The sequence below is a fragment of the Bipolaris oryzae genome (genome assembly GCF_000523455.1).
Source record: "Bipolaris oryzae ATCC 44560 unplaced genomic scaffold scaffold_44, whole genome shotgun sequence".
Taxonomy (NCBI): domain Eukaryota; kingdom Fungi; phylum Ascomycota; class Dothideomycetes; order Pleosporales; family Pleosporaceae; genus Bipolaris; species Bipolaris oryzae.
In genome coordinates this window covers 55426-78255 of record NW_006911320.1, presented here as the reverse complement: position 1 = coordinate 78255, position 22830 = coordinate 55426, and the positions used below count along the sequence as shown (strand labels likewise).

The 22830-nt window shown below is 52.4% G+C and overlaps 11 protein-coding genes across 11 annotated transcripts; 5 read left to right on the top strand and 6 right to left on the bottom strand.

Moving 5' to 3' along the window:
- Positions 1-249: 249 nt before the first annotated feature.
- Positions 250-1445, top strand: COCMIDRAFT_35695 (uncharacterized protein; the record flags this gene model as incomplete). The annotated part of the gene is made up of 4 exons (XM_007688576.1): positions 250-357; positions 714-779; positions 897-1154; positions 1287-1445. 4 exons carry the CDS (start codon positions 250-252, stop codon positions 1443-1445), a joined length of 591 nt encoding a protein of 196 aa, XP_007686766.1.
- Positions 1446-1887: 442 nt separating this feature from the next.
- Positions 1888-3586, top strand: COCMIDRAFT_92216 (uncharacterized protein; the record flags this gene model as incomplete). The annotated part of the gene is made up of 2 exons (XM_007688598.1): positions 1888-2339; positions 2404-3586. 2 exons carry the CDS (start codon positions 1888-1890, stop codon positions 3584-3586), a joined length of 1635 nt encoding a protein of 544 aa, XP_007686788.1.
- Positions 3587-4144: 558 nt separating this feature from the next.
- COCMIDRAFT_4243 (uncharacterized protein) lies at positions 4145-5302 on the top strand (the record flags this gene model as incomplete). The annotated part of the gene is made up of 2 exons (XM_007688560.1): positions 4145-4213; positions 4265-5302. The coding sequence occupies 2 exons, from the start codon at positions 4145-4147 to the stop codon at positions 5300-5302; spliced, it is 1107 nt and encodes a 368-aa protein (XP_007686750.1).
- Positions 5303-6128: 826 nt separating this feature from the next.
- COCMIDRAFT_92050 (glycoside hydrolase family 79 protein) lies at positions 6129-7742 on the top strand (the record flags this gene model as incomplete). Its single annotated transcript, XM_007688597.1, has 1 exon — positions 6129-7742. One exon carries the CDS (start codon positions 6129-6131, stop codon positions 7740-7742), a length of 1614 nt encoding a protein of 537 aa, XP_007686787.1.
- A 919-nt stretch (positions 7743-8661) lies between these two features.
- On the bottom strand, positions 8662-10422 carry COCMIDRAFT_4241 (uncharacterized protein; the record flags this gene model as incomplete). The annotated part of the gene is made up of 4 exons (XM_007688559.1): positions 8662-9478; positions 9533-9925; positions 9975-10168; positions 10234-10422. The coding sequence occupies 4 exons, from the start codon at positions 10420-10422 to the stop codon at positions 8662-8664; spliced, it is 1593 nt and encodes a 530-aa protein (XP_007686749.1).
- Positions 10423-10565: 143 nt separating this feature from the next.
- Positions 10566-11031, bottom strand: COCMIDRAFT_35689 (uncharacterized protein; the record flags this gene model as incomplete). The annotated part of the gene is made up of 3 exons (XM_007688575.1): positions 10566-10624; positions 10654-10831; positions 10912-11031. 3 exons carry the CDS (start codon positions 11029-11031, stop codon positions 10566-10568), a joined length of 357 nt encoding a protein of 118 aa, XP_007686765.1.
- A 612-nt stretch (positions 11032-11643) lies between these two features.
- On the bottom strand, positions 11644-12447 carry COCMIDRAFT_92131 (uncharacterized protein; the record flags this gene model as incomplete). The annotated part of the gene is made up of 2 exons (XM_007688596.1): positions 11644-12245; positions 12330-12447. 2 exons carry the CDS (start codon positions 12445-12447, stop codon positions 11644-11646), a joined length of 720 nt encoding a protein of 239 aa, XP_007686786.1.
- Positions 12448-13039: 592 nt separating this feature from the next.
- COCMIDRAFT_92120 (uncharacterized protein) lies at positions 13040-14726 on the bottom strand (the record flags this gene model as incomplete). The annotated part of the gene is made up of 3 exons (XM_007688595.1): positions 13040-13975; positions 14037-14635; positions 14690-14726. 3 exons carry the CDS (start codon positions 14724-14726, stop codon positions 13040-13042), a joined length of 1572 nt encoding a protein of 523 aa, XP_007686785.1.
- Positions 14727-15531: 805 nt separating this feature from the next.
- On the top strand, positions 15532-17838 carry COCMIDRAFT_4238 (uncharacterized protein; the record flags this gene model as incomplete). The annotated part of the gene is made up of 1 exon (XM_007688558.1): positions 15532-17838. One exon carries the CDS (start codon positions 15532-15534, stop codon positions 17836-17838), a length of 2307 nt encoding a protein of 768 aa, XP_007686748.1.
- Positions 17839-18021: 183 nt separating this feature from the next.
- Positions 18022-19949, bottom strand: COCMIDRAFT_4237 (uncharacterized protein; the record flags this gene model as incomplete). The annotated part of the gene is made up of 7 exons (XM_007688557.1): positions 18022-18246; positions 18304-18607; positions 18664-18924; positions 19005-19187; positions 19268-19450; positions 19532-19656; positions 19755-19949. The coding sequence occupies 7 exons, from the start codon at positions 19947-19949 to the stop codon at positions 18022-18024; spliced, it is 1476 nt and encodes a 491-aa protein (XP_007686747.1).
- Positions 19950-21134: 1185 nt separating this feature from the next.
- COCMIDRAFT_4236 (glycoside hydrolase family 5 protein) lies at positions 21135-22686 on the bottom strand (the record flags this gene model as incomplete). The annotated part of the gene is made up of 6 exons (XM_007688556.1): positions 21135-21447; positions 21506-21530; positions 21584-22303; positions 22351-22415; positions 22471-22554; positions 22625-22686. The coding sequence occupies 6 exons, from the start codon at positions 22684-22686 to the stop codon at positions 21135-21137; spliced, it is 1269 nt and encodes a 422-aa protein (XP_007686746.1).
- Positions 22687-22830: the final 144 nt, after the last annotated feature.

Genomic DNA, 22830 nt, shown 5'->3' with positions numbered 1-22830 from the left:
GATGCTTGGCAGGAACACGTGTGCGCAGCGGCTCGTGGAGGCAGCCCAAGTGGGTTCCTGCTTTGTTAGGTGTATTTGGCGTGTGTTAGCACGAGAGATGAGAGCCGTGTGTTCCGTGTGGGTGGTATTGTTGGGGGACATGTCTGTTGCCTGCGGCAGAGTGTTGATGGGGAAATGGAGACGGCAACGGAGCCGAGTTGTGCTGCCGGGCCGTGGGGAAGACGGGGTAGATGGGCGGCATGTGACTGTATGGTTGGAGCCTTTGGTATTCATGTGCGCTCATATGCGCGCCTGCTGCTTTCCTTGTTGTTCTGTTTATTGTGCAGCGCGTCTGCATGCGTCGCTATCCTCGAGGGTGCATGCTGTGCATGCTGCAGTTGAGATGGGAGCGCGCCAAGCGATCCGGACCTTCCTGTTTGGGACGGGCCGGATCAGCATATGCTTGTCGAAGCCTCACCCCCGCAAACCGCTGGGCCGACACGCTCATCAACCGTCAGCTAAGCATTTGCCATTGGCAACTTATCCCGCATTGGCAGGATGAGCGCTATTTCTTTATCTTCACCTTCATACTCTGACGAAATATGCTGCCTCGCAGTGACGTTGTTTGAAAAAAACAAACTTGGGGTGCGAGTCTGGGGATCGGGGAAAAAAAACTGGCGACCGCTCATCAACATGATACTAACGAGACCTACACGTACTATGCCTACTCCAAGCACACAAACGACGAGCCGCCTGAACAGGGCTCCCCGAAAGGCACGACAAATTCCCGGCCGGCAGTCGTCAGCGCAGCGGATTGAGCCCGAGGGGGTTAGTGGTGGTGCTGCAGTGTCCGTCACACACGTCTTGGGCAGCGCATCCGCCCGTGTGCATGGCAGCGTTGCTCGTCACGGCTGCAGCCATGGTGCGTTCTTGGCCCACAATTGTTGGCCTGGTTAGTCAAGATCAGCGGCCAAGGCGAAGAAGCTGCAGAGCCGCATGCGCACGGTTGGTCAGACCCTGCATGTGAAGACTGCCTTCCGCCGATGCATGACGTCAGGCGCACGCATGTTGACATGCACATGGCCGCTGTGCCTCTAAGCAGAAAAATCTCAGGACGCTACTTCCTCCCTTGCGGCATGTTGCCCGAGTCTGCATCTGAGAGAGAGAGAGAGTATGTGTGCGTGCCTGTGGCGTCGTTGCTCTAAACGCCTGCCCCCCCCCATGACATGAACGACTGGTGACGAGCATCCCCTAGTCCCTGCGTCTTGGTAGTCCATGTACACACCTACGCCTACTCGTACTGCTAGCCCATCAACCTCCCCGCGACCATGTGTATGGCTACAACCGACGACTCGGCATGGCCGTCTGCCTGCAAACGGCTTCTTGGCCCATGTCTTCCCTCCGCCCGCTGCCCGTCTTCACTTCGCATCCCTACTCACCCACCCTCCCGATGCTTGTGCCCGTGACGTAATGTGGAGGCAACCTCGGGCCTAAGACAAGAAGCTGCCTGTGCCGAGCGCGCTTGTTGCACCGCAAGCGTCCTCCGCTCTTCTCCAAGATTGGCCCCAGCCAGTCTGGCTCCACAGACAGACCCTGTTAGGCTCCTTGCATCTCCACAGTTTATTTGCGCCTCTTCCGCCAGCCTGCACGCCTGGCGTTATTACAACAACAGCCAAGGCCAACATGTTGAAAAAATCCGTTATCTAGTCTTCTCCACGCGTCAGACAGCATCGTCGTAGCGTCGCTTTTTAGTGGACCACGGCCCTACACGCTGCACCACGTTTTTGCCGAGGACCCTGCTACTACTCTTGGGCATCATCATTTAAACCTCTACCCTCTCTCCCCAGCTTGCCCACCTCCCCAGCATCTCCTCACCTTCCTCCACCTGCCCATCGATACACCGCAAACATGCCTCCACGTATCAAAGAGAGCGAACATGGTGTGCCCACCTACTGGGGCCAGTCCGGTCGCATGCTTCAGGTCCTCGTCACCATTGTCGCCGTAACCGACTTTCTGCTCTTTGGTTATGATCAGGGTGTCATGAGTGGTATCATCTCGGCCCCGGCCTTCCAAAGCGCCTTCCCCCAGGTCAAGGGTGACTCTACCTACGAAGGTTTCGTCGTCTCCATCTATGCTGTCGGTTGTTTCCTCGGTGCTTGCTTCATCTTCGTCTTTGGAGACAAGCTCGGTCGCCGCAAGAGCATCTTCCTCGGTGCCTTTGTCATGGTCATTGGTGTCATTATCCAAATCGCCTGCGTCCCTCCTAATGGCGGTGCCACTGCCCAGTTCATTGTCGGACGATGCATTACAGGTATTGGAAACGGTATCAACACTTCGACTATTCCTACCTACCAGGCCGAGTAAGTTGTGTCCCATGTTTTTTTTTTCTCATCTTTCTGCACTCAGACTCTAACCACCCATCAGGTGCTGCAAGGCCAAGAACCGCGGAAAGGTCATCTGTATCGAAGGCTCCATGGTTGCCATTGGTACGCTAATCGCCTACTGGATCGACTATGGTTGTCTTTACGGCCCCGACGACTTCACATGGAGATTCCCCATTGCTTTCCAGTGTGTCTTCGCCTTTGTTGTCATCATCATGATGACCTCGCTTCCCGAATCCCCTCGCTGGCTGCTTAACCACCACCGCGAAGATGAAGCCGCCACTGTTTTGGCCGGTCTGAATGGCGTTCCTCGTGACGACCCAGAGGTTCTCATCCAGATGCAGATCATTCGTGATGCCGTCAACGCTTCTGGTGGCGGTGGCAAGGTTCCCACCAAGGCCCTCCTCACTGGAGGAAAGACGCAGCACTTCCGCCGTGCGCTTCTCGGTGCCTCTGGACAATTCATGCAACAACTGTCTGGATGCAATGCCGTCATCTACTACTTCCCCATTCTCTGCCAGGACGCTTTGGGCACCGACCACAACCTTGCTCTTCTTTTGGGAGGTGTCAACATGGTTGTCTACGCCGCCTTCGCTTCGACCTCTTTCTTCTTCGTTGAGCGCGTAGGTCGCCGCAAGCTTTATCTCATCGGTACTGTCGGTCAGATGCTTGCCATGGTCCTCACCTTTGCCTGCTTGATTGACAAGACCGTCTCTGCCCCCGGTGCCGCTGTCGGTCTCTTCGTCTACATTGCATTCTTCGGTGTCACCTGGTTGCCTCTGCCCTGGCTGTACCCTGCCGAGATCAACCCTCTCAAGACCCGCCAGAAGGCCAACGCTTTCTCCACCATCAACAACTGGTTGTGGAACTTCTTCATCGTCATGATCACTCCTGTGCTCATCACCAGCATTGGTTGGGGCACCTACCTCTTCTTCGCTGTGCTTAACGCTTCCTTTATCCCCATCATTTACTTCTTCTACCCCGAGACTGCCGGACGATCCCTTGAAGAGATTGACCTCATCTTCGCCAAGGGCTTTACGGAGAAGATCAGCTATGTCCATGCCGCCAAGCAGCTGCCCAAGATGGATGAAGCCCAGATCGCCGAGGCTGTCCGCCAGTATGACATTTCCGATAGTGATGTCGAGAACCGATCTGCTGCGGGATCTCTCAAGGAGAAGCGCCGACAGGATGAGGAGCTTATGCCTCAGACTAGTGGACAAGCGTAAAAAGTCTCATTTCTACTGAAGCGAGTATGTGAGCGCTGGTCGCAATGAATGCGAGTGAGCGCGCTGCGTGCGCTATGAAAATCGGCAAGCCGATACATATATGCGTTATGTCTGGTGGAAAATATACCCGGCGCTGAGTCGCCAACCAATTCCGGGCTTCAGGATTCTTTATGCAGACAGTTGTTGAGAGCTGCGTGCTTTCTAGCATGTAGGCTTTTTCTTTTTAATATGTTGCAATTGTTTGCGTCGCATTGCATTATACCATAGATCGACTAAACGTCGAATACGTACCTGAATACCAAAGTTTTCCCTTATTGATTTTTTTTTCCAACGGTGAATTATGATCGTGGTGTTTATAAGATAATCTTGTCAAATCATTTTCGTCAATGACGAATGGTACTGCTCTGTCTGATTGTCACTTTGCGGTGTTGTGTTTGCCACGCGCACGTGCCCCTGCATAGTTTGGTTCGGAACCGTTCCGATCGACGCCAGTGCCACCTGTCTTTCTATGTCGTGCGCATTCTTCCTGCTTCATGTCACTCAACTTGTAACCAGAGAATGGCCGGGGACGCTCTATCGCTCGATGCGATCCTACCCTTGCTAGTGTGGCAGTTTCTCATACCCCTTGTTAGTCCAACCCGTTTGACTCCAGATGGAACAGCATCTAACGCGACATAGGCTGCAGGATGGATACAGACGGTCCTTTACGGCATCTTCATTCGTGCCGGTGACCCTAAACCACAACCCGGCACCCCACGCTTCAACAAACATCGCCGCCATATCCTCATAGCTGTTTATGCGGCATACTTTGCCTTTACCATCTACGAAGCCGATTTCAACCTGCAGCGTTCCAGCAATGCGTACAACGATCTCGGCGTACCCATCGATGTTGACGAAGGTGGCATAAACTCGCGCTTCAGGAGGTTGACCATCAAATATCACCCGGATAAGATTGGACCAAATGTAGACCCGGAACTCGCCAACAACTACTATGTGCATTTAAAGCACGCGCGGGATATCATTCTCGATCCTGTGAAGCGCTTCGCATATGACCGCTTTGGCCCAGATATCCTCAGACAGTGCCAAGACTGTTTGACTATCAAGGAGTATATTGACAGGTCACTGGTGTCTACGTACATAACCTACATCGGCATGCTTATTTTCTTGATGGGCGCAAATGCCCTTGGCTTCCTAAGGAATGGTGCACACTGGCGCTACGTGGGTCTTCTCGCTGTCGCAACTTTTGAAGTGCGCACTGCTCTGCGTCCCGATCACCCTGCGTTGCTCACCAAGTACCTAAACCCGCTTGTTACGTCCACCAACCTCCGACCCGCATATCTCCCGTTCCAAGTCATTGCCGTTATGAAAAAGACTGCTATATCTCTCACCCAATTCCTCGCTCTCCTTATGCCACTCTACCGCGACGATCCGCAGCATTCAAAGCCTACCAATAATAGCGATGATGCGATACACAAGCAGCTTGACCGCCTAGGGCAATTTGTCGCCGAGAGCAACAAGGACGTGAACAGGCTCTTGGAATTAGAAAGCGTGCCCTACAGGGATAATGAAAGGGCAAAGAGCGAGCTAAGGGAAGCGCTAAAGAAGTACATGGTACAGAACGTGGTACATCAAGAGAGGGAAGTGAGAAATGCAATGGGAGAGGTTATGATGAAGAGAAGAACTGGGGCTCCTCATGGCGCACAGGGAACAAAGTAAACTTGGGAATAGACATAGACATTGACTAGCGATCAACAGCGCTCTACACATGGTTATTGGATCATCGGCAATAGAATTATTCGTTCGCATGTCAAGCGTGCGGTCGGAACGATCTCCGGAACGATCTCCGGAAATCAGTATCATAGATGCGCACGCACACGTGAAGGCGATTGTATTCTAGAGCAACTATTAGTAATAGCGCCAATGCAGCAACATGGTATAAGGCTCATCAGGTGTCGATGAAATCCCGTATTCGGCACTGTCCTGCGACATACATCAATGCAATGCACATCTAACGGATCAGGGATGCGGCATTTTGCTGTGCAGACGGAGGAAATGTCGTTTTGGATTAGCGGAGGACCAGCACTAGGGCGTATGTAGTCTTTATGGCTACGTCACATCTTAGGGTGTCATTTTTCACCAGTGCGTACAGGTTCCAGACAAACTGGCATTGTTGCCAAGATGACGATGCTGAATCCAGCTACCTACCCGATGGCATGATCATATCTGTTTCCCCGCGAAAAAAAGGCGAGCCGTGACGATCCACTAGCCTTCCCCGCGGGATCCCCCACAGCATCGCTTCCTCACCTTAAATCCGCTACTAATTTTTCCGTGTCCACGCCGGCGTAATGGGGTATTTCACGGCCGTCGGAATGACATGGCCCGTTTCGGTAAACAACACGAGTATGGTATTGCTGTGACGTTCTGTCTTTTTTTTTTGTATACAAAGTAGAAAGTACTTATATCAATTGCCATTAATGTCTTTGCTACTACATTGTCGCAGTGACAAGGACAGCGTGATTCAAGTTTACTACGCATTTCCGCCATGGCCTACCTGAGGATCGCCGCTGTCTCATTCGCAGTAACCACTGCCTACGCATTGCCCACCAAGGACAATACACAGACTGTGAGCTTGATTGTCCCAGAGACCGCGGCAGGGGCTTCAATTCCCCACACAAATTCTTTTGCTTCATTCTCCTTTGAGCCGGCATTCTGGGTCGACTTTTTCGGAAATGCTACCAATCCGAATCAGCTTACGTTCAAGGCACTGGACAGAATCCATGAGCATGGAGGGCATCCAGTCATACGGCCTGGTGGCATCACCATGGACAGTATGATATTTGATCCTAACGGGGATGACGTGGTGCGTACGACTAGCCCAGCTGGTGGAGTATGGCGGACAACTGTTGGACCCGGGTACTACAAGAGCTGGTCCAATTTCCCCGAAGGAACAAAATTCGTATCTACCCTCAACTTTGGCAACGAAAGTCTCGACATCGCCACAGGTCTAGCCGTCGCCTCACTGACATACCAACCCGACAAAGTCGCCTACCTCGAACTCGGCAACGAGCCCACAAACTACAACAAGAACCGCTGGAACCTGTCCACCCAAGCCTACGTAAAGCAATGGAAAGAATACACCGCCAGCATCGACACCGCCGTCAACACCAGCACCTCCTCCCCGCTCCTCCCCCAATCCCGCTGGTGGGCCTCCTCCGCCACAACCGACAACTCAGGCCTCGAAGTGCGCCCCGCGGCCCTCATCCCCGCAGGCATAAACTCAGGCCACCAAGTCTCGACCTACTCGATCCACTCGTACGCCTTCTCGACGTGCGACCCAGCCCGCGCGCGCCTCGCCACCATCAGCAACATCCTCAACCACACGGCGCTAACCCACTACTGCGACACTGAAATCTACCCGTCGGCCCTCGCCGCCCTCGCCGCAAACAGCACCTGGAGCATCGGCGAATTCAACTCTATTTCCTGCTCGGGCGCACCAAACGTGACCGATACATTCGCGCAGGCCCTGTGGGTCGTAGACTCTGAATTGCTGTATGCAACGCGCAATGCGACGGCCACCTTCTTGCACCAGGGCGCTACGCTCGCGCTGCAGTCCAACGAGCAGGTTAATACGCCCGGTAAGAATGGGAGTCCGGGCTTCAGCACGTATTCGATGCTTTATCCGAGGGATAGCGAGTTGAGGGGCCCCGCGCGGACGCTGCCGTCTTTTCTGGCTCAGTTGTTCATGGCGGAGGCGTTTGCGGTCGAGGGGACGAGGGTTAGGGCGTTGGAAGTGCCTGAGGGGGTGAGTGGGGAGAGGTTTGCGGGTTATGCGTTTTATGTGGGTGATAGGGTGGCGAAGGTTGCGCTTGTGAATATGAATCCCTACTATGCTAATTCTACGGGGGATTTTACGGTCAAGGTGGGGTTGGGGGGTGTGCTGGAGGGGGAGGGGGAGGGGGTTGTGAGGGTGAAGAGGATGACGGCGCCGTTTGTGGATAGTAAGGATAGTAAGGTGACGACGTGGGCGGGGCAGTCGTTTCCGCAAGGGAAGGTGGTGGGGGAGATGGAGATTGAGGTTGTGGAGGATGGAGTTGTTAGTGTGAGGGGGAGTGAAGCTGTGTTGGTGTTTTTCGATGATGATGTGTATGGGTTGTAGATTTTTGGAGCTTCATTTGCTAGAATCGTGTAGATCTCATGTGTTGGTAGATGGGATAGAGTATCATCTAAGTTCATCGTGGTTAGTACGTAGACGTAATCCAACAGTGACACTAGCCCCGATCCTCCAAGAAATCTTTATACAAATTGTGTTATGCTAGTCCAAGATACTCTCGTTGTCTATACTCAACACCATCCCGTAATTCTATCCATACATTCCACATAAACCCCATTCTAATACACCTTCTCTGTCATTATTCATTTACCCTATTTTTTTTTACCTACCTACATCTCTAACATTCATCCGAGATACCAATAAACTATCAAATACCCGCCAGAAAAGCCCTACTTTTCAAAATATCCCTAGATGCTTAGCTACTCATCATCGTAGCAACTCCCTCACGTACGGTCAGAGATATCCAAGCTATAGGTAATGCTCCTCTTGCTTTCTTTAGAAAACAGAAACAAATCAGCCAACAAATTCTTCTAGATGCATGGTAGTTTAGATGGAATAGTATTGGCGACATGATTACATTTTTTTCGTCAGCAAATACATCGGTGCGGTGGGGTCCAAAGATGTTCCTACAAAGTCCGTCGGCAGATACAAGCTGGAGCTATAGTCTAGGATAATGGACCGAAACTTTACTTTACAGAGGTTATGCCAACTACACTGCTCTTGTGCGTCGTATGGCATCACCCAGCTCCTCTCTGCCCAAATATTTTAGGACCACATTCCCAGTCTATGAACTCCTTGCTTACATGCCCAGTAATAGACAAATCACCAGCCGCTGGATCTGAAAGCCGTATTAACCCTTTGTACAATAATCAACAATCACATTGAAGCAACGGCTACAAAGTACTATCAAGAACAAAAACTCTCCCATTCCACCCTACCCCTACCCCCATTCCAATCCCCCCCATCACATCTTCTCCTCCTCCACCGCCCCCGGCACCTCCCCATTCTCCAAACTCTCCACCAACCGTCTCGGCCCCACATACCCCTTATTCCTAATCCACAGATACCATCCGCCCAGCAAAATCGTCACACCGCCCGTCAGAGCACTCGTATAATTCATGGTTGTATAATCAAACGGCCTTGCCGACGGGAAACAATAAATCGGGATCCAAACAACCATATAGGAGCTCGCGAGAAAGGCTACGGGGTAGAAGATGGGGTCGGACATTGTAAAGGGACCCTTGACTACGCGTTTGCGGCGGGAAAGCATGTTAGGTACGATGAAGGCGAGGTAGGAGAGGGAGCAGAGGATGCTGAAGGAGCCGACGAAAGCGTTGAAGGCGGTGCTGCTACCAATATAGATGCAACCCAAGACGGTATTGATGAGACCGCACGTCAGCGTTGCGTTGAACGGGTTCTCCCATTTGGCGTCGACTTTGCCGATCCAGTGGCTGAAGGGTGTGGCGTCGTCGCGGCCGAGGGTCCAGAGCATGCGGCCGCTGGTGATGTAGCAGCCAATGTTTGTGCAGAAGGTGGGGAGGAAGATGACGATGAGGAGGCCGAGGGAGCCGCCGTGCGAGTTTGTGGCTTGGCGGTAGAGTTCGGCGAGGGGGAAGGGCCAGGGGTTTGAGAAGAGGGTGTCGAGGTCGTTTACGGAGTAGAAGATGGTGATGAGGTAGAGGAAGGCGGTTGTGAAGCCGACGGCGTATTGGGCGAGGATCGCTTTGGGGATGTTGGTACGTGGTCGGGGAAGCTCTTCGGCGAGATGGGATACGCAGTCGCTGTGAGATGATTGTTAGTATGTCGTGGAAGTGTAAGTAGGCTGGTGTACTCACGGTGTGCCAACGGCAAAAGCTCCGTTTAGCATCCCTGCACAAAAGACGAAGCCGTCACTGCTCCAACCTGTCTGATTCGACCATTGTTGCCATACAAACTCACTGCTCGCGTAGCCTTTGCCCGTTTGACTCGGCATGATTGCGCATACCATGATGGTGATAAAGACGCCCATGAGGATGAAGAAGAGGCCGATGTTGGTCAGGCTTGGGAGGGCGCGATTTGCGAACATGACGATGGCGCAGGAAATCCAGGTCATGATGAGATACACGATAAAGACGTGCCAGCGTTCATAGGCATAGCCCGGGTGGAATAGGCCGTACATGGAAATGATCTGGGTTGAGAGAATTGAGGTTATGGATGCTGTGCCAAAGATCCAGCCCAAAACATTCCACCTGGCGCGAGTTAACTTCTCTCCCATCTGGTGTTTTCCACTGTACGTACCATCCAGCATAGAAACCTATAACCTTGCCGAATTTCGCCCCGCCTGTTACGCTTGCCCAGTGGTATACGCCGGCAGAAGAAGGAATAGCGGATGCCATCTCTGCAATGCATGCCGCAATCATGAAGTAGAAGCACGATACAGTGATAAATTCGTAAATGACACCAGCAGGACCGCCATTGTAGAGCGCAATGACCTAAGGCAAGTCAGCGGAATTCGAGGGTTTGGAGCATTTAGAACAGGGAGATAGGATCGACATACAATGGAGCCTCCCAATGCAGCCCAAACATTGCCAGTGGTGATACCAATGGCGCAGAGATTGAGTAAACTAAAGTTGCGCTCAAGTTCTTGCTTGTGTCCTGAGGCGTTCAACACCTCAGTCACACCTGCTGCCTCATCTACATCCACTGATACTGGCTTCTCTGATGACAATTTCCTCTCCGAATCCATGCTGATGGTCGGCCGGCGGACAGCAAGGACTGTGTAGAATGAAGGGAAAAAAGCAAAAGGTTCGTCCTTGTGCTCTTCGATATTCACCGACGGCACTAGAGACAGTGGATCCGGACGCGTCTATCTATGAGATTGCAAAAGACTTATGACCCCTTCACGTAAATACATATGCTAAGCGATCGGATAGTAGCAGCGGCAGCAGCTAGATGCTGTTGCATCTACGCCCCATACAATGCTTGCATGCTCCAAGAATGACGGCAGAAAAAGCGGCCAGGTTAGGACGATACCCGAGGAGCACATCCATGCTAGAGAAAAATCTATGCCGGCATTGAAGCCAGGGAGTGGAACGACGCATGCGGGTTGGTGAGACTAATCGTGTTATGTTGCTCGGGACTGATAAGAAAACGGACTATGCCGGGAACATTGCAGGGTGCAGATAGTCGATCCCAGGGTGTAGATAATCAACCCTTGTGTATTGCAGGTACGAACCATATGGGGGCCAATGAACGGGACTTGGGCTCCATACCCGGGAGTATGGAAGCGCTCCTTTTCCGATGCAGAGGCTGGTCGAATAACACAATGAGGTAAGGCGAGATAAGTAATGTTCATGATATATTAGCAAGGCCTCCCACTGCGAATGCTCGACAACGAAGCGCCTGGACAACGAAGCCATCTTGCCAACCTATAAGATCTCTTTCCACAAGAGTCGGAGCGTCCACTCGTCTCTATGCGATGATATTCCGCGTTGGCAATGAAGTTGCGAGTCGCTGTGCGCTAGCGAGAGACATCCGTGCCGAGCCACCCCCGCGCGTCCCTCTACGCTCGGATGGGTTTGATTGGCTTTCCAAGACGGCATGCCCAATGCCAAAAGCCTAGATGCCAAAAGAGAAGTGAAGACATATTGGCAGTGCGATAAAATTGGACCCAAGAGATGAGGTGTGCATGCAAAGAATTGGAATGAAGGAAAGTGAATGGATTGATGCAGCTGAGAAGGAAACGGTCATGTTACAAACAAGGCGAAGTGACATGCGCCATACTGTATTCACATAATGGTATACACAAAAGAAACGCGCCTGCAAACTCCAAGCCCATGTCGCCCTGCTAGAGGACCAATGATTACTAATTGTCTCGTCCCGTGAGGCGTGAGTGGCGCCAAATCTATCGTCGTTGTGAATGTTAAGTCGAAGTCATACCGTACGTGAAAATGAAAGAAGGTAAGATTTACGCGGTGCGCATCTCCGCGTCTTCAGCGTCGTCGATGTCGCCAATCTTGCGCTTGTTGGGTGTGGCGCTGCCCTCGTCGTCGAGATCGAGGCCGTCGCCTTCAGTCCATTCAGTGACTTCCCATTCGACGTGAACGCCGCTGTCCGTGTGTGCACCGCGCTGCTGCTTGAAGCGTCCAAGTCGAGTGTTGCGTACAATCTCCTCAAACCAGGGAGCACCGCGAGACTGGGGACCCGAGCGGACGACGGTGCGCGAAGAAGTTGGACGAGAGGGGGCAGCGGATGGCATGCCCTCGTCGTCGCTACTGTCACTGCTGGGGATGAAGCCGAGGTCGCCCAGCAGCTCCTGGTCCTCGTCCAACAAGCTGCCGACAGTCAGGGAGATGTGCTCGGCCTCATCGCGCGTGCGCTCATTCCACGACGACAGCTGTGTGCCGCAGTATCCGCAGAACTGACGGCGGGTGTGGGACGCAAAGGGAGACTCGAAGTTGCGCTTGATACTCAATCGTGTCTCGTCGGGGAATTGGGCGAATGTAGCCGACGTATACCATGGCAAGGGCACGCGCAGCCAGAGAGTGAGAGGGTTGGCAGCATGGTATCCTGTAGTTGTTATGCTTTGTTAGCGACAGCACCGTGATGGTTCGGAGCATCCCCGCGTGTGGCGGGCATGCATCTAGTACTTACGCGATGCTGGAGTGTTGTCGTATCTCAGCTCAGCTTGGCGCACTTGTTGCGCTGGTATCTCAATTACATAGCGGTTCCGTCCGCATGCACAGGAGCCGTGCAGTGTCTGGGTCGCCATGTTGGATATGGTTGTTGCGTGTTTCTTAGGCAATTCGACTATTCGTGTGTATCGGTCGGCGATGGTGTTTTTTTCTTCGGACAGGCGATAGACAAGAAGCGACTATCAGTCTTGGGAGGGGAAATTGACGTGTTTCAATGTTTTGCGGGGTTGCGCGTGGAAACAAATCGAAATGATATGTCTGTTGCGCTGTGCACCAGATGCGTTGCCCAACAGTCTGTGCTGTGATTGGCCAAGCCGCGACCTTGTGTAATGACCGCCACGCCTGTCAGAATCCCACTAGTTATGCGAACGAATACAAAGTCGTGTCGTGTTGTGTCGTGTCTTATCTTGATGGCAGTGTTGGAAGAGTTATACCGTATGAGATCATTTCAGCGTTGTGATCAAAGTCGCTGTCTGCCTGCCCCCTTCGCCGCGGACCATCGCGTCATGGTGGGGAAGCTGTCCAGAAAGGAACATTCGAGCACTCCCTAGCATCTTCGCGAACAAGAACCACAGCCAGCTCACTATTATTATGTACATATTACTACTTACTATATACAGCTTCGCCTCATGCACCAACGAAATTACCTAATCTGCGAGCTCAGCGGGCTCAAGCAGCTCCCCCCTTTGTCCGCTTCGACTCGCGGATCCTCTCGTTGATCTGGATGATTGTCTCCTTGGCACCATCCCAACGCTTCCTCTTGCCATCGAAAACACGGTGGATATGTGGGCTCCAGATGCCTCCCGTCAAGAGGTTGCTATACTTTGGCTCTCGGAGCCGGAACCCCCATCCCTTGGGCCCGTAGCCCAGATACTCGTTGACTCCTGTCCCGGCAAGACGATCCATGGTACGTATCCATACACCCATATTGCAGTGGCCTGGTGAGACGTTTGGGGTACGCCGTGCCAGATCAATGAGCCATTCGTGCTGCTTTTCGACTGCAGCAATCATTACGTCGCGAGGGGGTAGCTGTGACTTGTTTGCCCAAACCTGCGCAATGGCCATGGTGGCCAGGTCAAACTGCTGGAAATTTGCAAGTGTTATCTGCACGTTGCCTAGGAACGCCAGACTATCCGGTTTCTCCACTGAAAAGACGTTGTGGTAGAGCCGGAACAGCGACTTGCCATTTGACCCGGGTGCATCCAGCCACCGCTGTGGACGACACGTGGGATCAAACTTTGGTTCAATAATGCTAAAGTCCGACTTGTACCCTGTGCACCATACTATGACGTCGACCTCGATGCTGCTTCCGTCGTCGAGCTCTACCTTTGTCTCCGACACAATTCGCTTTACCCCTGCAACAGATGAAACACTGCCTTCTTCTAGGCAGGGAACTAGACTGTCGGATACGATGGGTACCTTGCCCGCTGGCTCGAAGCGCCACTCGGGGCGAACACGGAAACTCTTATCCTGCATTCTCTTGATCAACCTATCGAACGGCTTGTCACTGAACTTTGGAAAGTACTTGGTCATAAGGCTTTGGAACTTGAAGAGACGAAGGCTGTGTGCATGGTCTATGGCGACGCCGTTGATGTGTCGTGGTAGCTGTCATGATACGGTTAGTCCAAAGATCTTCTCGGCCCCAGGCATGCCAAGGTGGACCTACAACTCTTGCCCCATGACGGTGCGCAATGTAAACTTTATCTGCAATGCCAGCCAGTTGCGTTGCCGTATCCGCCGCGCTGTTGCTAAACCCGACGACCATGACTCTCTTCCCCTCAAAGTCGCTTGGTCGCTTAAATGCTTGCGAGTGTATACTTATGCCAGCAAACTTGTCCAGGCCCTCGACTGTTGGCATGTGTGCCTTGCTAATCATGCCGCCAGTAGCTATGACTACCTTGTCAAAGTATTGTGTATCCTCCCCCTGGACCTGCACGATCCACTTTTGTCGTTCTTGGTCAAACGTAATCTGGGCAATGTGGGTATTGAGCCGAATCGAGGCCTCGAGCTGGAAGTGGGCGGCGTAGGCTACAAGGTACTGCTGCACCTGGGCTGCAGTAGGATGCGAGGCAATATGGTCGGGAAACGGAAAGTCCGTGAAGCACATGCGCTCCTTGGAGAAGTTGACCATGGTGGTCTCCATCACCGACGTCTGCTCCTCTGTCGAATACTGCCATAACCCCCCGATGTAGCTATTTCGATCGAATCCGACAGCTTCGAACCCTTCCTCCTTGAGATTCTTCAGCGCTACAAGGCCCGCGGGTCCTAGGCAGCCCAGTCAGCAAGGTTCCTGGTACAGTCCGCGGAATACCATCTCACCCAGTCCTATGACGGCAACTGTACCACTCTTCTTCATATTGGTAGTGTTTCAGTGGTATGTATGTAGTATGCACAGTGTACTGCCGTTATTTTGGTTTCTTTACGCTTCGTTTGGCTGCGTTTCACCACAGGTCATATGCGCAGGATGCAGCCCGCATATGGTGAGTTTGACGCCGAGAATCGAATAAGCAAAGGTTTGCAAAGCAACATTCTGGGAGTATCGATGTCGTGATGCCATGTTGGACACCGCGAGTGGGGTCATACACCGTGGCATTGCATTACCAGGTTTTAGGATAAGGCCGGTACGATCCCGTACGGCCTATCTTCTGGCCTCTCACTCGCTCGCACAGAAAAGTAATTTTCACCTTTCAGTACTATTACACGCACGTGTGCAGTACACAGTACGTGTCCGTGCACTGTTCAACGGCCCGCCGCGATCGCAATCGGTGACCATGCTGGGGGTTCGACCAAAGCTCTGGCTACGTACACCGCCACCTAGACGCATCAGCCCACCGTGTGGCGTTCTGCCCCGCTTCACAGCCCACCTAATAGTATGAACACGAGTGCAAGCGATGCTGCTGCGCATGTGCTTTTGCGGCCTCGTGTTGACACCATCTTCTCAACAAATCAAATTGCTTTGTCTGCTCAATTGACTGCTCGGCACGGGATCAGAGTCCATTTCCACGTTGCGATTGGACGGTGCCCTCATCTCAAGGCAGCAGTTTGACGGCTGTGCATGTCCTACCAACATCACGCATATTAAACGTATAGGACCAGCTTCATCATTCCCACACTCCATCCTTCTCAAACTTGCTCCTGCAAACACCATTACATAACTCGCCATGGCTGGACCCCCTTCCTACCACGCCGATCCAAACTTGACATCACACCCATCCCCTCCATCCGTATCGTCCCAGTCGAACGTAGTATTTACTCCAAGCGCTACATCTGTTGCCGATTCTTCAGATAATGAATTTGACCCTACGCCTACACATAGCCCGGGAGGCCCCCAATATGATGACCTGCCACCATCTTACGATGACGCGAGGCATCAGGCTTTTCACGATGCACGCAATGGCATTGCCCCTGTAGACCCAAACCAAATCGAGGCCCATCGAATTACCCGTAACGAAGGACCAAATGAGCCTGAGATTTGGGAGTACAGAATCAGAGGAGAGCAGACGGACCCCGCGAGTGAACAGGAACATGCTCCAGACTATGCAAACCATAGGAGCGACAAGGCCACCAGTGTTCCCGTCCAGCAGGTCAGCTCCACAGAGAACATTCCAGTTGGGCGCATGGGTAGCGAGTTCCGTTCACCTCAGACTTCCAACGACCTGGCTTCTGCTATGCTTAGCCAGGCTCTGGAGTTTACTCGCCACCAACCCGATCCCGCTGCACGCTATGCGCCACATCTGAATAGGATCATTGCTATCCCTGGCGAGGGAGGTTCTGATAGGCCTTCTGGAGAGCATGAGCAGTTTCTGTGCGCGTACACCCAAACACTACATGGGCATGGAGTTGACCCAGACCAATTCTTGAACTTCCTGCGTGGTCTCAATGCCCTGCTCAGATCGACCAACACGACAGCTACTGATCTACTACACGAATCAACGTACGGAAATGAATCTTCGAGCCTTGTCAGTCAGTATATCAGAGGAGCTAATGAGGCATTTTTCGCTCCACGGGGCTTGGGAGTGTTATTCCGCAGTGAAGCAGCGATTCTTGCAACTCTGCCTATTCCTTCAGGACCAGGGCAACGGGCTGCAGTTGCTAGCCGTCTTTTGGAAGAGCCTAGATCTGCTGCTCTACGCGCGCAAAGATTGACTCCATGGATCGAGCCGCTCAATACCGAGAAGCTGCCATCGCCAAATGAGCACATTCACAGGCTGCACGAAATGGGAGAGCGCTTCTCCCGTCAAACAGCTCCTGTGAACACATACGACGATCCACCACACTCAGTCCCGACAACATCGGAAGAAGCTCATTACGGACATGGCCAGCAATCTGGCGGCCCGGCAGGAAATTGGTCGCCTTTTGGCGCACCGAGACGTGGACCATTTGGTGCATTTGGCAATGTACCGCTTGGTGGCTTTGGTAATGCTCCCTTTGGGCGTCCAGGTCGAGGGCCTTTAGGCGCCGCTGGAAATGGGCCGCGTTTCAGGCGTGGTCGTGGGCATTGTGGTGCAGCGGGGCCATCACGACAAGGAGACTACTCAATCGGAAAAGAATGGGCAGAAGTAGGCAAAGAGATTGGGAAGATTGGAGAGGAGTTTGGCAAGATGATGGGTGATTTGGGCATGCAATTTGGTCAGCGTGCAAGCAGATTGGGTACGGATATTGGACGAACGGCCAGCGGCAGCAACTCCCGACAGCAGGGCATTCCTAGGCCTACGACCTATGGACAGGCACGCAATGATCTACCGCCATCGTATCAGCCTCCATCCGGTCAAGAAACTGGTACCATACCTGGTGATCACAAGATCCAAACAGATTACGCGGCTCCGCAGAGGGAAAAGGGGAAGGGCAAGAAAAAGTATGTGGACGACTCGGACTCGGACACATCCTCGCTCTCCTCAGACAGCTCCGACTCTGATTCCGACAGCGACTCAGACGATGAAGAGTTCTACGACGCCGAAAGCACCTTTTCCAAACGTCTACGCTCCATTGACGAAATGGCTGCAGAAAGTGCTGCAAAAGGCACCAAGACGCCTGAAGAAATCTCACGCGAACGTGCCTCTGCTATCAACAAGCTCGAACAAGACAAGCAGAAACTCGCGAACAAATTCGCAGCCAAACAGTCCAAGCGTGCTGCGATGCGTGAGGTGAAGAAGCGTAGTCGCGAACTAAAGAAGCAGCATCGCCAGCGCAAGAGGGAGCTTCGCGCTGCTTCTGGTCCAAAGGGCAAGGGCAAGGCGAAGAAGAGCAAGGAGTGGAAGGAGCAGAAGAAGGCGTACAAGGAGAAGAGGAAGGGGTTGAGAAAGGAGAAGCTGGCGGTGAGAAAGGAGTGGCGTGAGGCAAGGAAAGAGTGGCGCGAAGCTAGGAATGCGACTCGCAAGGGCAAGGCGGGGGCGGCTGACACGAGGAGTGTTGAGGAGGGAGATCAAGATCAGCTGGTTTGGCTGGTGATTGAGAATTTGGGACCTTAGGCATCTGATTTTGTTGTGTCGAATCATTAGCGAAGAATAGGCTGATGACAGTGCTCGTCACACTACAGTCGTTTAGACAAAGTTTTGCCTGTTTACCAATTACATGTACTCTTTCATATACAGAAAACCAGAAGAAAATCATTCAATCGTGACACTAGCTCTTCAATCATCCAGCTTCCGGTCTCAGTACCCGTACAGCATAATCCGCTCATTCGTCGACTGCCTCAATCTCTTATTCTCCTTGATAAGCATAGCGCGGATGATCCACGCACAGCAAATAGACAGTAGCGCAAAGCCCGCCGATGCACCGAATCCAATGCCATACCGCGGCTTATCCGTATCGGGCCAGAGATAGGCACCGTAGATGTAGCCGATTTGGCCTCCGACGTTTGTCATGGCGAGCACAACCTGTGATCAGTTAATCGGGTGCATCTCCAAAGAGAAGGTTGAGAGATGAAAACTTACAGCCTTCTTCTCCTTTGTCTGACTGAGCGTCGAAGAAGCCCATCCAATGATGACGGAATTGACAGAGTAGGCGCCGACGGGAAAGATGAAGCATGCAATGTACCGCCCTGCTGTGTTGAGCGTGCTGGCCGCAATGACGAAACCTACGACTGCGACGAGCAGGCCGCAGGTAATATGCCAAGTGCGTTCGTGCATGCGGCCGGAGCTCCAGCCCGTGGCGATGCCGGCTGCGCCAGCAAAGAGGAAAGGTGGGCAAGTGAGGACGAGGGTGATTGTGGTGCTGAAGCCGAGGGTTTTGACGACACTGGAGTATTTTCGTTAGAAGAATGCCCGTTTTCGGGGGAAAAGAGAGGGACTTACGTCGGGAAGAACGAATTAAACGAGCAAGCACTGAGATGGAAATTCTGCATCAAGCAGAAAAGCCACGTCCGCGGATCCCTACACGCCTGCTTGAGCCCATCCATCATGCTCACATCCTCCACGGAATCGCCAATGCGGTCACGTTCCATACGTGCATGTGCGAGTTCGCGCTCGCGAGGCGACAGCCAGCGGGTTGTCAGTGGCGTGCTGGGCAACATGAAGAAGCCGAAGATGGCTACGAAAGCTGTTACCGCGCCCTCACTAGCCGACTTGTTAGTACAACCTCATTTCCTACGTATACGAAAGGAGGAGAGAAGATGAAGAGGAGGAGAAAAACTCACATAATGAACAACCACCTCCACCCCGCAATCCCCCTCATCCCATCCATCTGGAACACACCCGCAGCAATCAACCCGCTCAGTCCCGTCGCGAGAATCTGTGCGCAGTACAACAATGCAATGCGTGTTGCTACTTCCCGCCTCGTGTAGAAAATCGAAAGCATGTACGTGGCTCCCGGGTAGAACCTATCTTACTGTTAGAAAAAAAAACGAGCAAGCTGGTACACACTAAAGTATGCACGTGGGAGAGACAGTGGAAGACTTACGGCGCCTCAGTAATCCCCAGGAAAAACCGACACGCAACTAAACCCCCGAAATTCTGCACGAGCGCCGTACACGCGGATACAATGGCCCAGACGAACATCCAGCTGCTCATGTAGATGCCGGGTTTGATGCGCGTGATGAGCATGTTGGAGGGAATTTGCATGAGGACGTAGCCGACGAAGAGACTATTGGTTACAAACTGTCAGTGACCCTGTTTTTTTTTTGCTAAATTCATATGGTGTGGGAGGAGAAGGGGGATAACTAACATGCTAACACAAGTATTAAACTGTACTCCCGTCATGCCCAGATCGTCTTCCAGATTATTCAGTCGGGCCTGGGCGATGGCGTTGCGATCGACGTAGTTGAGGAAGTACATGACCATGAGCGTCGGCTACACGTGCCTTTCTATCAGCTCTTCATTCTTCTACTACAAGTGCATCTCTGCTAAACAAAGGCAATGTAATATACGAGGGTGGGGCAAGAACGTACCATAAGTCTCCAATCAATCTTCCTCACCAATGCAATCTCCTCGGGATCACTCTTGCGCTCCGCACCCGTATAGTCCGCAGCGGTAGACGCATGTTTCTCAGCCCCGATCTCGGACTTGTCGTCAATGTGCGCTATAATGGCTGGTTTTTCGTCTGTGGGCTCAACAACGACGGGTGGGGGTTGTTTCGATGCCATTGCGTATATAGTACTACTACAAAAGATTCTATCCGCCTTCCTATTATCCCTCGCTCAATTGAAGTATTAAGGAATTAAGGAATTGAGTAGTAAGTGTAAGAGAAAAGAAGAAGAAAAAAAAGAGCAAGGGAAAAAGGAAAGTGAAAGTCCTATATACCTGGCTGGCCGGGGGGGGGGGGACAGGCAATGCACACACACACCGACCGGTCCCATCACCGTACTACTCACTCCATCTCTTCTCCCCTTGCAATCACAAAAGACTTGGCAAGCATTGGCATACACTGCTTCAGCTCTCCCCTCCTCCGCGTTTCCTTCCCCGCACTGCTAGTCGGGTACTACTTTACCTATGGTTACAAGCTGTACACAAAGGCAAATTTCAGCCCACCCCCTCCCCCCATGTCCGCGCAGCCACAAAACGCTTGGCCTGCAGCGCTGGGCACCCGCAATTCAGGCTTAAACACCCACGCAACGGGGGCAAACGGGCAAGTTTCTTGAAGTGGCTTGGCTATTCCTTCGGCGCTTGTTCTGCTGCCGATCCCCACGTAGATTTGCGAAAACACTGGGGGGAGGGGATCTGGGGAAGACGAAATCTGGGGCCGATTGCTCGGCTGTATATATGTGTGTGTGTGTGTGTGTCTACGCGGAGATATTATTGCAGGTGATGAAGCTAGTGTAATGATGAGGTGTATGTATGTGTGGGGAGATTCTTAGCTTTTTTTTTCGCGCATGAGCGTGGTCAGGAGTGGGGATAGTACATGTGGTAAAAAAGTGTGGTACGATGACTACTAAAGTGCTTGACTGGCAGACGCGGTACCACTGATTGTGTGATTTTTTTCCCACACCAGGTGTTACAGCAGCGCCCAGCCCATGCTTAGTTTGTTTTTTGCTTCTGGTCAACTTTCCGCGGTCACGATTGCATAATTGTGTATGTACCCCCTCACCCGCATTTTATCTTGTGCTTGCACAAAAAAGTGTTTGAAGGGAAATTTCATTGCTATCGTGTACTTCGTTATTCAAAATCATCATAAGTCGTTAAATCGAACTGGACGACAAAAGCCCAGGCTCCATCTATGCAATTGCAACATGCCTGCTTTACTTTTCCTTTTGTCATTGCGTTCAGCTCGTCTAGCTCCCTTCTAGAGGTGCAACAAGTAAAAGTTTCAAGCCAGTTGTCGAGCCACGTTTCTAGCAGGCGGCACCAAACTTGTACTCTACCTGTCCGTTTCTAATGGCGGGGAAGACACCAGCGTCGATAAGCCTGAAAGCATCCCACTCAGCCGCACTCTCGGTCTTGAAGTTCCACCAGAACCAGCCCTGGGTCGTCGACTCAAAAGCGCGGATCTGGGCCTCGATGTAGCGCCTGGAGTCGTCCTTGTAAGAGGCGGGCCACTGCGCTAGGTCGTTTCGCCAGCCGCACTCGCCCAGCTTGGGGTTGCCCAGGTAGGTACCATCATAGCGGGCACCACGGCCGTAGCCGTTCAAGTAACGTGCGCAGTCCCTGCCGGCAGTCAGTTTTATGTGCTTTTTTTTCATATGTACGAAAGGGTCATGCTTACGTCATGGCGGAAGTCCACTCTCCAACTACAACATATAAGTCAGTAAGAGTTCATTATATGGCATCTTCTTGAACATACCAAAGGTCCACTTGTCTGCACCGCCATATGCGCCAGTGTTCCTGCAGGCCTGTTGAGCGTGTCCGGCGGGCGACAGTTTGAGCAGGTTGGAATCGAATACTTGATACTGGTGGTTATCAATGGCTACATTCTGGGCGTTGGCATCTGAGGGTGTGAGGAAGCCGTTCCAGGAGCTTGGTGCAGTGAAGCCGTCGGAAATGATAACTGGGGTGTCGGAAACCTCGCGCACTTGGCCGTAACCGTCGCGGTAGAACTGTGCAAGGACATCACGACTAAGGCCATTGTAAAGTGCGGGCTCGTTGAGTAGTTGGATACCGATGATGACGTCCTGGTAGCTTGTTTGTGCGTACTTTTGGGAGATTGTGCGCAAAACTTGTAGGGTCCTTCGGATAGTGTCGCCCTGTTGCCATGTGGGGCGATCCATGCGTTGGCCAGAGTTGTCAAACCCGTTCTGGGATCCAGGTGCACCGTGAAGGTCAATAATAATCTTCAAGCCTAGGCTGCGAGCCCAGTCGATGGCAGCATCAATGTAGACAGCTGCTCCGCCGACGTAGGGCGAGCCAAAGGTGTCGTATGCCCAGTAACCAATGGGAATACGGACAACGTTGAAGCCAGACTGCTTGATTTTGTTGAAGTCTTGCCAGGTAACAAAAGTATTCCAGTGGTTACGAAGGATGTTAAGGGCATTTTGGCTGCCAAGCTTTTCACCCAACGTGTACTCTGCGCGTTATTAGCATCATTTCCAGTATGAAGGTCATGCAGCTTACCGTCAACAATATCGTTTTGCGGGCGGCCTCTGTTTGCATTGTCGAAGATTGATGGGGTGATCCAGCTGTGGAAGTAGGTCAGCGGATGTCACAAAGCATAACACAACCCATGTCACTTACGGCTCCAGGACCAACCATCCACCAATGTTTACACCGCGAATCTTCTCAGATCCCCAGTTGAAGCCGACTGCACGCTTCTGCTGGCTAAAGGAAAGTCAGCAGGGACACGATGTGATGTTTGTTTTGGCAGTGATGCTACCAGGGCATCACTTACGCAGGAGCAGCCAGGACAGCGGCGCATAACGACAAGGTGGAGACGAGTTTGGTGAGAAGCATGTTGCAAGAGTGATGTTGCTCTCAGGTTGTGTTGCCAGGATGAGTTGCTGGAGTAGAGAGGTCAAGACGCGGTCATAGAGGTCACTCTTATACTGAATCCGGGCGTAGGCATACAAAGAAATGCCAACATACCCAGCCAGGTCG